Raw genomic sequence first — 15,235 nt, 5'->3', positions numbered from 1 at the left:
CTTTTAAGTGAGCTCTGTGCCCAATGTGGGGCTTGAACTCACAACCCTGAGATCAAGAGTCCCATGCTCTACAACTAAGCCAGCCAGGCACCCCAAGGCTATCTTTTTAAATCTGTGATTGCTGTTCTCAATTTCATTTCTGACAGCCACCAAAACAAACAAAAAACCTTAATTAGGCAAAAAACCAAGGAGACTAAAAAGACAAACCAAGAAGCTAACTGCTTAACAATCAATTCCTAAGGTCTTCACTGAAATAAAACATGTAAACCATATTGTTCCTTCAGGTCATGCAAAAGGTAAATAAGAGGGCGCCTGGGTGGCTCAGTCGTTAAGCGTCTGCCTTCGGCTCAGGTCATGGTCCCAGGGTCCTGGGATCGAGCCCCACATCGGGCTCCCTGCTCGGCGGGAAGCCTGCTTCTCCCTCTCCCACTCCCCCTGCTTCTGTTCCTGCTCTCGCTATCTCTCTCTCTGTCAAATAAATAAATAAAATCTTTAAAAAAAAAAAAAAGGTAAATAAGGATGCTTGAAAAAATAAAGTGTTAAAATTCTCAACTTCTGGGGGCACCTGCCTGGCTCAGTCGGCAGAGCACGCAACTCTTGATCTTGGGGTTGTGAGTTCCAGCCCCCCGTTGGGCATAGAAATTACTTAAAACCTTAAAAAAATGAATAAAAAGAAAAATAAAATTCTCAACCTCTGATGACACACTAGGGTCCAAGAGAAAAGACATTAGGAATTTTTAAAATTCACATGATGCAAAGATGTGTATGGCCCTAGACACACAGGGCATACTTCAGAATGTATTCCCTCTCTATCCCAAGATTCTAGAACTGAAGAATAATAAATTAACATATATCAGTTCAAATGAAAAACAGTTTCTAGTGAGGAATACACCCTTTAATTTAAACTCTGCTAAACACCAAAATATCAAATCATCTTTATTGGATTTTTTTTACCTTTTGGTTTCCTGATAAAGTAATAAAGAACTCTATAGAAAACTGGTTTTTGCAGAGCTTGTTTTTTTGATCAGTCTTAACCCACAACTCAGTATTAAGTTATAACCTCCCAAAATTTAATATATATATGTGTATGTGTGTATACAAGTATGTCATAAATATATACAAGCGTTTTATAGTTAGGTTACTATAAAGTTCTATATCTTGCCTTTTTTTATTATGAAATAAAAAGATTTTATTTTATATAATAAAAAATTTCTCATCTCTTCAAGAACACGACTTTTAGTAACTATAAAGTATTCCTAACTTTTCACTAGTGAAAATGTTATTATGAGCATTTTTGTTCTTATCTATTAATGAGCTTTTTATTATTTCATTAGGATAAATTCCTTGAAATCTAACTGCTGGATCAAACGGTAAGAACATTAAGGTTTACGTTGCCAAATTGCCCTCCAAAAAGTCTGTACAATTTTACACTCCCACCACTGGTTTATGAGTTCCCACTTGCCCCATATCCTTGCCAAACAGCATTTAAAAAATCACTGCAAGGGACGCCTGGGTGGCTCAGCTGGTTAAGCGTCTGCCTTCAGCTCAGGTCATGATTCCAGGATCCTGGGATCAAGTCCCACATCGGGCTCCCTGCTCAGTGGGGAGCCTGCTTCTCCCTCTGCCTGCTGCTCCCCCTGCTTGTGCTCGCTCTGACAAATAAAATCTTTAAAAAAAAAAAAATTGACAATTTGGAGCACCTGGGTGGCTCACTCAGTTCATGATCCCAGGGTCTTGGGATCCAGCCCTGCACTAGGCTCCCTGCTCAGCAGGGAGTCTGCTTCTCCCTTTCCCTCTCCCCCTGCTCGTACTCTCTAATACATACATAAAATCTAAATAAATATCATTGACTATTTATTTTTAAGATTTTATATATGTATTTGAGAGAGAGAGAGACAGAGATAGCAACAGAGAGCATGAGCAGGGAGGAGAGGGAGAAGCAGGCTCCCCACTGAGCAGGGAGCCTGTTGAGGGACTTGATCCCAGGACACTGGGATCATGACCTGAGCCGAAGGCAGCCGCTTAACCAACTGAGCCACCCAGGCGCCCCTCACTGACAATTTAATGAGAAATGATACCTCTCTTTAAATATCATCTTTGTTTTCCAAGTTTACTATTTGTGCTTCTTTTGGGAAGGTTACGTATTCAAGTCCTCTGTTAAGGGAAAATGGTCAATTTATGCTCTTCACTCCAGCAACAATGGTCCACCATCTAAAAGCCACAGTGACAGGGGCACCTGGTGGCTCAGTCAGTTAAGCGTCCAACTCTTGGTTTTGGCTCAGGTCATGACCTCAGGGTTGTGGGATTGAGCCCCATGTCGGGCTCCGAGCTCAGTGGAGAGTCAGCTTGAGATTCTCTCCCTCTTTCTCTGCCCCCCACCCCGCTTGCTCTCTCTCTCAAATAATCTTTAAAAGCCATAGTGATTACAGGGCGCCTGGGTGGCTCAGTCGTTAAGCGTCTGCCTTCGGCTCAGGTCATGATCCCAGAGTGCTGGGATCGAGCCCTGCATCAGGCTCCCTGCTCAGCGGGAAGCCTGCTTCTCCCTCTCCCACTCCCCCTGCTTGTGTTCCCTCTCTTGCTGTGTCTCTCTCTGTCAAATAAATAAATAAATCTTAAAATAAAAGCCATAGTGATTAATGTGGTGAAATAGGATTATTGTGGTAGCACAGATGTCTAAATTAATTTGCACTCTAAAAGAAATGAGACCCAATTATTTTGTTCAGTGTTGGAAATCACTTCTTCCAGGACACCTGGGTGGCTCAGTCGGTTAAGCGTCTGCCTTCGGCTCAGGTCATGGTCCCAGGGTCCTGGGATCGAGCCCCACATTGGGCTCCCTTCTCAGCGGGGAGCCTGCTTCTCCCTCTCCCTGCCACTCTCCCTAATTGTTCTCTCTCTCTCTCTGACAAATGAATGGATAAAATCTTAAAAAAAAAATCACTTCTTCCAGAATGACCAGAAAACGTACATTTAAAATTCATCAGTGGGGAGAAGTGAAAAGATAAACTTTGGAAGTTAACCAGAAGTCCTCAAAACAGAATGAGTACTGATGAGTGCCTTCTCTTTTCACACAAATGAATGCATGACGAGACACCAAGACACAATGTAAAGGACAGTTGCACATTTTTTATATTGCAAAAGTCCATCTGTGGAATTCACGGCTGTAAGCTAAAACAAGTTAATAGCCCACACTCAGTAATGCAGGCTGGCTCTCCAACTCAAAATGCTGAAACAGATGCCCAGACCCAGGACTACGTATCTACAGCAAACACTCATCAGGTACCCGCAGGACACAACCCCAGTAGTTCCAAGTGCTGAACTCGAGAGAGAATTTTGGTTATGAATATACCAGAGCGTGGTGGTTCTATATTCTGGAGTTTCTCTTCACTCCAACGGATCACTGAAGGGGGACTGTTCTCATTCAAGTCTGGTAGGCAATGAGATACACGGTCATTCTGCCTATTACCACTAGGTTAATTCAGTGATCCCTCAGGCCTGCTGAACTATGCTAAGGACTGGGTCAATGTGAGCTCCAATGAGACCTACTTAGCACTGCCTGGTCACGAAAGCCTCCAGGGCAGAGTGGTAGGGAGGACCCTCACACCAGCGGAGTACAAAATGGCTTAGAAAATGGTCCTAATGACATCTAGGGAGGAAAGCTCCCTTGCTAGAATTTACCCAACTACATGCCAAGGTGCAATAGCCAAAATGGTTTTCACTAGTTGCCTTTTGGGGACAGTGGTTGGCAGACGGTACTCAGTAAATGTTAGATATTATTCTTAATGAACAAAATTCTGAAGTGAGGGAAAGAAGTTAAATGAAAGAAGTTAAATGAAAGTCTGTTCCCAGTTTTAAGAAGCTCACAGCAGAGCTGGGGATATAAAAGCATACACGGTGTGGTTGGTGAGCAAGGAACAAAGCAGCAGGTCTTAGGAAGACATTATTTCCCCGCTGGCTTTCACTTTCAACTGGAGATGTATTCTTACAAAAAAAAGTAGCAACAACAAATTGTATTCTTAGATACAACAAAATCACCATGAAGGAACAGCTCTGACCATCCCTGAACATTTCCAAGGCACTCTTTTTACTCTAAAAAGGAAGGTAACCACTCCCTGTCATCCATTGTTATGGTTCCTCCATTACTGTACTAGCTCAAATAAAATGTGTTTTGTGTTTGTTTTTGGAGGGAGGAGGGGAGACAGAGTTTAGAAGAACAAATAAGATCACAAGGCGAAGATGCTTAGAAAGATCACCATGAAAATTATGAAAAGAAAAAATCGCAGCTCCTCTGCCATAAACATAAAGGTAGGAAGTTGGTTCAATTCATTTCTTGCTCAAATGCTGCATGGTGTAAACTGGACCCACAATGATTTCTCTCTTTTTTTTTTTTTTTGGCTTGGCTTGGCAATCCCAGCAGTCGCAGAAATACATGCAAAACACCAAGGAAAATCTTTGATATTCTTAAAATATATATATATATATATATTTTTAAAGTAATCTCTCCACCCAACACGGCACTCGAACTCACAACCCCAAGATCAAGAGTTGTATGCTCTACCCACTGAGTCAGCCAGGCACCCCTTTGATATTCTTTACCTATAAATTTTTTTCTATTCTATCGACACTATAATAATTCCACCAGAGGAGTGCCTGTTTTTGTGTACTGCTAAAGCAGTCAAATATATGGACCATCAAGCTTCACTGATCCAAACGCCAGAAGGGAAGGGAGGAGAAAAGAACATAAGTCTCAGATAAGCCCAAACCTCATCATAGCTATGTGTTCCGGCTCCTTTTCCCTACTTCATCTCCTTCCAACCACAAAGAGCCAAGAGCAGGAAATAGAAGGGCGGGAAAGGAAGGAGATATAGTCAGTCAGTCTAGAGAAAAGAACCAATGACTAGGTTCTCATTGCTGGGACTTGGAAAACCTCACTGACTTGTTCTACATAAACCTGTGCTGGTATTCTGAACATGCAGTTATGAACAAACACATTCAGAAATCAAAATCAATGCAAGCAGTTACACATTTTTTTGGTTTCTGGATATGCTCAACTCATTACTTCTAAGCATTTTAGCCCTCGGGTTACATCAATTTTTACACCACCATTCCCTGAAGGTTTTATGAAGAACACCTAAGAGGGGCACCTGGGTGGCTCAGTCGTTGGGCGTCTGCCTTCGGCTCGGGTCATGATCCCAGGGTCCTGGGATCGAGCCCCGCGTGGGGCTCCCTGCTCAGCGGGAAGCCTGCTTCTCCCTCTCCCACTCCCCCTGCTTGTGTTCCCTTTCTCGCTGTGTCTCTGTCAAATAAATAAATAAAATCCTAAAAACAAACAAACAAAAAAAAAACACCTAAGAGCTCGGTGGGCTGAAACAGGCCAGGTCACTTCTGGCACGGGTACCACTATAGCAGCTCCATCATCAGCCTCTCCTTGATCTCAAAGCACTTCCGTTTTCCCTTCCTCTTTCCTTAATTCCCACTCCTTTCCTCCTCTTCTGCCTATGGTATTTATAGAAACTGCTTAAACACACCCCACCACCTGTCCAATACAAAGGGCTAAAAAGGCTGCTGACTTCCATCTGAGGTTTCCTAAAGAAGTATCAAATATCTGGCCTCCTAAGCAAATAGAACTTTCTAAAAATGGTGGGTATCAGCATGGTACTATGCAGATTCAGACTGACTGGGTTTAATGAATTCTGGTTCTGCCATTTACTAGCTATACGAATTGTTATTTAACTTCTCATGGAACCAAACACCTACGTAATAAAGTTCCTAAAAGCAGCTGGTACATTACAGGTGCTTAATAAAAAGCAAATTCAGCTTAATACCCTGCCCAAACATCTCAATTCCTTTAGAAATTTTCGATTAATCCCCAAATCCAAAGTCCACTATACTCGTTCCCAGAGAAGATTCTACAGAATCTCAAGACACTTCTCAAAATGTCTTGTGGTCAAATACCTACGTCTCTTGGGAGGGTCATAATTTCACATGAGCACAGTAAAAGGCTGAGAAGTCCAGCAATAAATAAACCTACTTCCTTTTACCATGGCATCCTTTTTTTGGTTGTAAACCTATAAGTAACTCACTGAAGAACTTCTCCAGAACCACTGGATGGAGGGATACTCTGTAACTGTTTAGTAAAACATGCAGACCAGGTTTGAAAACTGCAAAGATGAGGTAAACAAATGAAACACAGATGGCGGAGGTACAAAAAGGCAGCATTAGGTAATAAACAGTCCCACAAGATCTCTACAGAGTGGCTTGGTCCAGGCACCACCTTGAAGAGGCAATGCAAACAATAGCCACCCTAACTTCTGCCCCTCCCTGCCCCAAAATGAGGCAAGCTTTTATGCTTCCCTCACCCACTAGAACAATGGGTAGAAGGCTCTGGGTTAAGCAGGTAACAACAGGTACCATCATATTTCCATGTCTTGGATCCAAGGTCCTTTCGCACTTCTTGATGCACTCCATCACCCTCCATTCCAGCACTTACTCCCTTACACACGCTATCTTACCGGTGCTCACCAACCCACACCATGCCTGCCTGTGAGCCTCTCAATGCTGAGAACAGTTTTCCATTTTGCTTCAACTCCTGCTCTCCCAACCTCATAGTTATGTTCATAAGACTAATATAGCCAATGCTTATTAAGTACTTACTATATGCTAGCCCCATTCCTAAGCATTTAATACACTAAAACTCATTTAATCTTCACAACAACCCTATGAGGTCAGTATTACTATTTTCTCTTTTATAGATGGGGAAACTGAGGCAGAGGCAAGTTAAAGAACATGCCCGGGCGCCTGGTGGCTCAGTTGGTTAAGCGACTGCCTTCGGCTCAGGTCATGATCCTGGAGTCCAGGGATCGAGTCCCACATCGGGCTCCCTGCTCGGGGGGAGTCTGCTTCTCCCTCTGACCCTCCTCCCTCTCATGCTCTCTCTCATTCTCTCTCTCGCAAATAAATAAAATCTTTAAAAACAAAAATTAAAAAAATAAAAGAACATGCCCAAACTTATATAAGTAGTAAGTGGCCAGGAAGAGTGATTCAAACACAAGCTCCAGAGCTCAGACTTATAACTACTCTCCCAGGTCACACTTGTTCAGTTTTGTGAATTGTCTACTGGCCAAGGTCTAGTAATACCTCATTGTTTGGGGGCGCCTGGGTGGCTCAGTTGTTTAAGCAACTGCCTTCGGCTCAGGTCATGATCCTGGAGTCCTGGGATCGAGTCCTGCATCGGGCTCCCTGCTCGGCGGGGAGTCTGCTTCTCCCTCTGACTCTCCCCCTCTCATGCTCTCTATCACTCTCTCTCTCAATAAATAAATAAAAAAATCTTTAAAAAAAAAACAAAAAACCTCATTGTTTGAAGAAACATGTGAATCAGTGATTGCAAAGCCTTCCCAAGAGGTCTACCTTGAAGTCCAACCTGACAGGGTATGGCCAGTAGACTTGACCAAGCCCTGCCTTACGGCCCTGAGGCACAACCAGGGTGCTCCCAGACTATGACAGCCTGTGGAAGCTGAACATCAATGTTAAAAATAGATTCACCAGAGGGGCGCCTGGGTGGCTCAGTCTTTAAGCGTCTGCCTTCGGCTCAGGTCATGATCCCAGGGTCCTGGGATCGAGCCCCGCATCGGGCTCCCTGCTCTGCGGGGAGCCTGCTTCTCTCTCTCCCACTCCCCCTGCTTGTGCTCCCTCTCCCGCTATGTCTCTGTCAAATAAATAAAATCTTAAAAAAAAAAAAAAAAAAAAGATTCGCTAGAAAAGGTTAAAAATACCTGATCCATCCTACCCCTATTCCTCTAAAAACTGTATCTAAGCCATTCCATACAAATTCTACCCACGTATTATGTCCACAAAATACGCTATATAGTCCTAAGCAAAAAGTTCATTTTTCATGTTCAATTTGACAAATAATTTTAAAAGCCTCATCACTGACTTTTAAATAACAGACATGTATTGTCCAAATACTAAAGCTAGTTTCTTCTTTTCATCCTTTCCTTTTGATCTTTAAACAGAACCTAGGACCCCATGGCAGAGACAAAAGTGTTGAATCTTCTATGTGCACTGTTCAGATCTCAAAAGGAAAGAGAAAGAAGTACAGCATAAGAGTGTCAGCCCTCTGGTCAGAATTCCGAGGTTCAAAATCTGGCTCAGTCATTTACCAGCTGTGTGACCTTGGGCAAGTTACTGAATCTCTGACTCTCAGTTTCCTCACCTATAAAAAGAAAATATTTTAATAAATAGAGATCATAGTACTTCTCACCAGATTGTTATAGGCAGAAAATCAGATAAGGCACCGAAAGTACTCAGCAAAGTACTTGGCATAGAATAACCAGTCAATAAATGTTAGCTATTAATATTCTACATGCTATTCTAAAATTCAAGAAATTTCTCTGTGTAGTTTCAAAAGAAAAAGAGCTTGATGGGGGAGGGGGAGAACAAAGATTAAGTAATCTTTATTATAAAGACAGCAACTCAATCAATTGCTTTAGGTGGAAAATTGGGCACATTACCAGAAACAAGAATTACCACAATGCCTGTGAACTTTCCACACCCCATCCACAAACTTTGGCAATCTTCACCTTCTCTTTTGGGCCAAGGATCTGAACTCATATCTGTTAAGAAAAGGTGGAGCTCAATATCAAGGTAAGTGCAGAGATACAAAGTCATTAACACCAAGGTGTGGAGAAAGCTCAAGCTAGCAAACCTGACTGCTGCCATCTCCAAATTTTGCAAAATGCATACACAAAAGGCTGAAAATTGGGGGGGGGGGGAGGTCAAAAATTGAGTTTCAGTGACTGTCTGCCATCATATTACTGCGTTGTAATGCAAAACCCTAGATACCAAGAAGGTGGTAAAAAGCAGAATACATCTGGTTTAGGGCAAAGTTATGTTACATCGATATTCTTGTCTCATGTTATGGTATTAAACCAACCAGACTGAGAAGACCTAGGATAATTTGTGGACTTAAAGATCCCATACTCTCTTTTTTTTATAATTGGCATGTGTTAGCAACAAAGAGACTATCCCATCTCCCCACTTCTGGCCAGAGTGAATAAATCTAAGTTAGGACTATCCCAAAAAGGTAAGAGACTGGCCTGGAGCTAGCCTCAGCTGGTCAGAAGAAAACTGCTTCAACGTGGGAACAATAAGAAAGACTAAGACTCTTGGTGCCGTTACACAGGTGATGGTAAGATGATAACCACCTCAGAATTACTCTGTACTTCACAAATCTCAGGTACTAAGTGCATAAATCTCCGTAACATTCTCCAAACAACTCTGAAGGCATAAGTAAGACAGTCACATCTCAGTGATCCTTGGTAAGAAAGACCCAGGTCACAGCCCTAACTTACTGACCAAGAAGAGGCCCTGACATACAGCACTGACAATGTTTAAGTCCAATGAAATTGGAAGTTCCATTCACTTTCAAAGGAAGGGACTGTTTCCATTGGCTTATTTCCGGGGGCGGCGGGGGGGGGGGGGAATCTGTCCTCCACAAAATACCTTGAAAACTAGAACCCCCTAATTGTAGAAAACAGTCTCTGGACGTTAAGATCTCTTGGACACCGTCAGCTGGACATCAACTTGTTCCGGGCTGATCACAGAGGGCTTACTTCTACCACCAAGGCACTTAACTCACCACCTTCGTCCTCTGCGGGGGAAGAGGACAGTAAAAGTATTTTGGAAAAATGCCCAAGAAAGGAAAAAGCTGACCGGTTTCCTGAGGGTGTCTCCATCCCTCCGGGCTAGTATGTGGTGACTTCCTACCAAAGGCCAGCAGGGGAGAATAGCTCTCCAAACCAAACCCGGCTCTCTAACACTACAGGAAATGTTTCTCCTAAAAAGCCACTTGTAGGATTATCGAATCCATTCTGGGAACCGCTGCCAAGTGATGCCCCCGCAGTGCCAATATCCCCCTCAGCTCTTTGTCCCCACGTTGCCCGGCCCTGCCCTTGTGCCTGGTCCGGGCGCTAGCCCCACCCTGGGGCCGAAGCAGTTCCCCTTCCCCTGGGCTGTCCTCCCAAGTCACACCCAGAGGCCTGGGTCAGCGGCTCCTCCTCCCCCACACACACACCCGCTCGTGGTGGGAACGAGCCCAGGCACCACGCCACCCCCTGCCGTGGTCACTCCAGCCCTCTGCCCACGTCCCTCGTGGAGGTCAGCTCTCGAAGAGCAGCCGGCCAGGCTGGGGAGTTCCGCGGCCCTCACCCCGCCCGGGGCCTCCCGTCCCGTCCGTCCTCACCGGGCGGAGGCTGGGCGGGCGACGGTGGCACAGACGGGCGCGGGCCGCTGCTGTTGATGATGTAGTGGGAGACGCGCGAGTTCTCGGAGACGCTGAGCACATAGTCCCCGGGGCTGGTGCTCGAGTCCCGCACCAGAAACACCCCGTGCCGCTGGCCCTGCAACAGCGCCACCGCCTCCTGCCGGCTCAGCCGCCCCCAGTACCAGCTACTCCGCTCCTCCGAGTCGAAGTTGCCCGCCATGGCCGCCTCCGCGCCTACACGCTGGGCCGCCGCCGCCGCGCGCGCCCCTCCTGCCCCGGCGCCCGCCGCCCAGCGGACCGGCTCCGGTCTCAGCCTCACAGCAGTGCCCGAAATGGCGGCGGCGGCCGCGGGCCTTCCCCACCGGAAATGACGCGCACCTTGCCCCCGCGAGGATGCCGGGAAGGGGACCGCAACCCGCCATTGGGAGAAGGGCAAAGGACGGCTCGAGCGCGCACTGCGCACGCGTTCTCACGTGCGTCGCTGCCTGGCAGGGATCGGAACTGCAGGGCGCGGAGAGGCGAAGTCTGGGGCACCGGGTAGGGGCTCAGCCAGCAGATGGCCGGCCGGGGTTTGTATCTGCGCCTTGGGCCAGACGGCCCCTTTGCTGCACCGGGCTTCAAATTCCTGGAAGGCCCAGGATTTCTAGGCAGCGACTCCGAGACACAACTGGAGTACAAAAGATGGATGTGGCCCCAGGGCCTGAGCTCCTGGAGACGTCAGTCTTTTTCTGGTGGTTCCTCCAGCTTCTCTGTAGACGGGCTAGGTTTTTGTTTGCATTGATTCATTCAGCAAATAGTTATTGACACCACATTTGCCCTGCGGGTGCAAAGGTGATCAAGGCTGGGCCCTGACCTCACAGAATTCACAGACCAGTGGGCGGAACCAGGAAACAATGACAAGGGAATGCCAAGCGCTACGATAGGGACCCAACCCAACAAGGGGCTCTAGGAACACAGAGCAGGGCCCCCAATCCAGTCTGTAAAGGGGTTCAATATGAAGTGGCCTACCAGAGGAGGTGGCTTGAGCTGAATGTTGAATGGCAAGTGGGGGAAGAGCGTTCAAGACGGAGCCGAATGTGCTAAGCCAGGTAGAAGTATGGAGCTCTCTCCACTGAGTCTCTCAGGCCATTTGTCCAGATTCTTCTAAACCCTAGTTGTGGCCACGGGTATCCTCTACTCTCCCTCCTATCGTGATCTCTATCTCTGTATTGAGTATCTATAGCTGTATTCCTGTGAACAGCTTGCTCACTGGTGCTCTGTAGTGCATTGCACACATCTGCCCACGTGTGCTTTCTAAATTACAACTCTAAGTCTGTTGCTACCCTGTGCACAACTTTTAACAGTCTCCAGATGCTAAAATTCCCAGTTTAGCTCACAGCATAAAATGGGACCATGGTCTCCTCTTAGCAGCTTCTACATGAACCCTGTGTTTCTTCTTTCTGGAATACGCTTCTGGAATAGCTTTCCGGATCTCAAATTCAAATGTCTCCCCTTTTTTGACCAACCATCACCCCCTCTCTGCATCCACAGCACTGTGTCCATATTATTTCCATTACAGTTCCTGCCTATTGTGCTGTAATCTTTCATTTACAGGTCTGTGTCCCACGCTAGAGCTCCTCAAAGGCCAAGCATCTCGTGTAGGAGGCACTACATAAATGTTTTATGAGAACGGCTAACGTTTATTCAGGGACTACTACCTGCCAGGCATAGCGCTAACTGCCTTTATATGGATCATCTCATTTAATCCTCTTAACAACCTCATAGCTGGTATTTTACAAACATCCCCATTTTACAGGTGAAGCTCCAAGAGGTTAAGTTATTTGTCCAGAAACACACAGCTGCTGAGTGGGGAGCTGGCATTCAAATCCTGGAAGGAGCAGAGAGCTATGGTCACTGTGCTATGTCCTCAGACTTCTGAAATAGGCATGGAGGGGGACAGAAGGTTGGGGCAGGATGGCAGAAATAGACATTAAGAAAAAAAATATATCAGTCAGTCCTGGGTTTTGATCTTACATGAATAACACACCTCTTCCGGATCTACTTCACACACCCCTGGGCCTGCTCTGGGAAGGGAAGGGGAGCAAAGGTACCTTGCCTGCTGTGACTCACTGTGACTCTGGCGTGGTCACAGCGTGTTACCACAGGCCAGCAGCAGAAGCCATCCCCGTGTGAATTCTGGCCCTCTGGGAAACAGAAGTGCCTGCCCTTCCCTCATCCAGGATGGCGGAGCTTTGAGGCAGGGCCTCACCCAGAGACTGCTTGTGGGTTCTGATGACAGAAAACATACTTTAAAAGAAGAAAAGGGAAAGAAAAAGAGGAAGAAAGGAAGGAAGGAAAGAAGGGAGGGAGGGAGGAAGGAAACAGATCACAACTAAGCTGGATAATAAGCAAGGAGATTGGCAAGGAGGGGAGACCTAGACCCAAGGGACGTTTAAAAAAAAAAAAAAAAGATTTTATTTATTTATTTGACAGAGAGCCAGAGAGAGCCAGAGAGCAGAAGCGGGGGGTAGTGGCAGAGGGAGAAGGAGAAGCAGTCAGCTGCGTCTGACTCTTGAACCCGGCTCAGGTCTTGATGATCTCAGGGTCGTGAATTCAAGCCCCGCATTGGGCTCCATACTGGAAATGGAGCCTACTTTATTTTTTTATTTTTATTATTTTTTAAATATTTTATTTATTTATTTGACAGAGAGAGAGCACAAGCAGGGGGAGCAGCAGAGGAAGAAGCAGGCTTCCCACGGAGCAGGGAGCCCGATGCGGGACTCGATCCCAGGACCCCGGGATCACGACCTGAGCCGAAGGCAGCCACTTAACCGACTGAGCCACCCAGGCGCCCAACATAGAGCCTACTTCAAAACAAAACAAGACAAAAAAACTGTGCAGAGGCAGAGATTAGGGGAAAGCTGTGTGGAGAAATAGGAGAGGCCTCCAAGGAGGGTCTTGGGGAGGAGAGCGTGCTGGGAACCAAGGCAGGAGGCCGGACCGCCCCAGAAAAGTCAGTGAGATGCTCCCAAGTGGTGACATGCTGTAGGTCTGCTGAGAGGGGGTTGTCTGCCTTGCTGTGAGGGATATGCCCCTCACTGCCTCGGTCCTTTAGGAATACTGCTCACACAGACGCCCTTGCAGGAAGGCATCCGAGAGGTGCCAACTTGCTCGCCTCTGTCCTCTCGGAGCTGGGAAAGTCAAGAGCATCTGAAAGAGGTTAAGATGCACGTGTGCCTATCTTCTCTTCTCCCCCCCCACCCAACTCACCCTTCACCGGCTCCGCTGATTCTTCTTCCTCGTCCTGGGACAAGCCTCCACACTGGGCACTTGCTGTTGCCTCTGCTGTCTCCCATGGTCACTGCCCCACCTCCTCACGTCTCTGCCCACGTGGCCCCCTCAAGGAACCCTTCCCTGGCCAGCGCCTTGGGAACCGTAAACTGCACACCCACCTCTCCCTCTCCCCCTTCTCTGCTTTGTTTATTTTCCTCCCTCCTCCTCTAGAACATAAGCTCCATAAAAGCAAGGATTTGGTGGGTTTTGCTCTTGCTGTGTCCCCAGTGCCTGGCAGAGAGCCTGGCACACAATAGGCATTAAGGAAATCCGGTGGAACAAAGGAATGGAGAGTCGGGGGGAGGCTCTCGTCCAGAGCCTGAACTAGCCTCCTGCGATGGGCAGGTATGTGCCGGAGGGCCCTGGACTTCCTGCGGGATGTGAGCTGGAGTGCGAACCATTCTTTTTATTATTATTATTATTTATTTATTTATTTGACAGAGACACAGCGAGAGGGAACACAAGCAGGGGGAGTGGGAGAGGGAGAAGCAGGCTTCCCACTGAGCAGGGAGCCCAATGCGGGGCTCGATCCCAGGACCCTGGGATCATGACCTGAGCTGAAGGCAGACGCTTAACCGACTGAGCCACCCAGGCGCCCCGGTGCGAAGCATTCTTGGTTACCTCTCTAAGGACAAGGGTCCGCGGGTCCCTGTGGGTTGTCTGTGACATCACTCCAGCACACATTCCGATGGGTGAGACGAAGGAGTGTTGCGGCAGCCGCAGAGCTGGTCATCGCGCCTGGCGCAATGCTTATCCTATCTGTCGGCTTCCTGCAGCCCCCGTTGCCACTGATAGAGCGGACTAATTACTGTGGTGCTTTCATTTTTCTGTAATTTGTTGGGCGGGGGGAGTGTCAAATCTAGGTGTGCGCACAGGACTGCGTTCAAGCCCAAGATAGTCGCACATTCATCAGGAACTTCTGCCCCAGAGGCTGCATCTAAACGCCTCTGCAGGTAGCTTGACCCCAAATTAAACTTGTTCTTGCCTTTAAAGCCTTCACGTGCCATCCCTTCTGCTCACAACGCCTCTCCCACTTGGGAAACCTCTTAGCCATCTGCTGAGGAGTTCTGTGGAGGCAGCCTGTGACACTCATTCCCTTTCTTCTGGAGGCAACACTCTGCTGATCTTTTGGGAAGCCATCGGCTCCCGGCTCTTGGACCACGAGTCAGGTGTGGTCCATGCTGCTTCTGTCCTAGGGGTGGGGTCGGGGCTTAGACAGGGGACCCATGCCTGGCAGGCACATGTCAGAATATGCTCTCCTCCCAAGGGGAACCCTCCTACACTGTTGGTGGGAATGCAAGCTGGTGCAGCCACTCTGGAAAACAGTATGGAGGTTCCTCAAAAAGTTGTAAATAGAGCTACCATACAATCCAGCAACTGCACTACTGGGTATTTACCCCAAAGATACAAATGTAGGGATCCGAAAGGGTACGTGCACCCCGATGTTTATAGCAGCAATGTCCCCAATAGCCAAACTGTGGAAAGAGCCAAGATGTCCATCGACAGATGAATGGATAAAGAAGATGTGGTATATATATACAATGGAATATCATGCAGCCATCAAAAGGAATGAGATCTTGCCATTTGCAACGACGTGGATGGAACTGGAGGGTATTATGCTGAGCGAAATAAGTCAAACAGAGAAAGACATGTATCATATGACCT

General features: G+C 47.1%; 1 protein-coding gene across 2 annotated transcripts in view; it reads right to left on the bottom strand.

The window, feature by feature from the left end:
* The window catches only part of CRK (CRK proto-oncogene, adaptor protein), a 28,761-nt gene extending 18,130 nt beyond the window's left edge, over nt 1–10,631 (bottom strand). For both annotated transcript variants that reach the window (XM_036091128.2, XM_036091129.2), the window contains exon 1: nt 10,238–10,631. In XM_036091128.2, the coding sequence (XP_035947021.1) occupies nt 10,238–10,478 (241 nt within the window). In that variant the 5' untranslated portion in view covers nt 10,479–10,631. The remainder of the gene's footprint in view (nt 1–10,237) is intronic.
* Between the last annotated feature and the right edge of the window lie 4,604 nt (nt 10,632–15,235).

Source organism: Halichoerus grypus, chromosome 2, assembly GCF_964656455.1.
Source record: "Halichoerus grypus chromosome 2, mHalGry1.hap1.1, whole genome shotgun sequence".
Taxonomy (NCBI): Eukaryota; Metazoa; Chordata; class Mammalia; order Carnivora; family Phocidae; genus Halichoerus; species Halichoerus grypus.
Note: the sequence above shows the minus strand (reverse complement) of the source record. Positions and strands in the feature narration are given on the sequence as shown.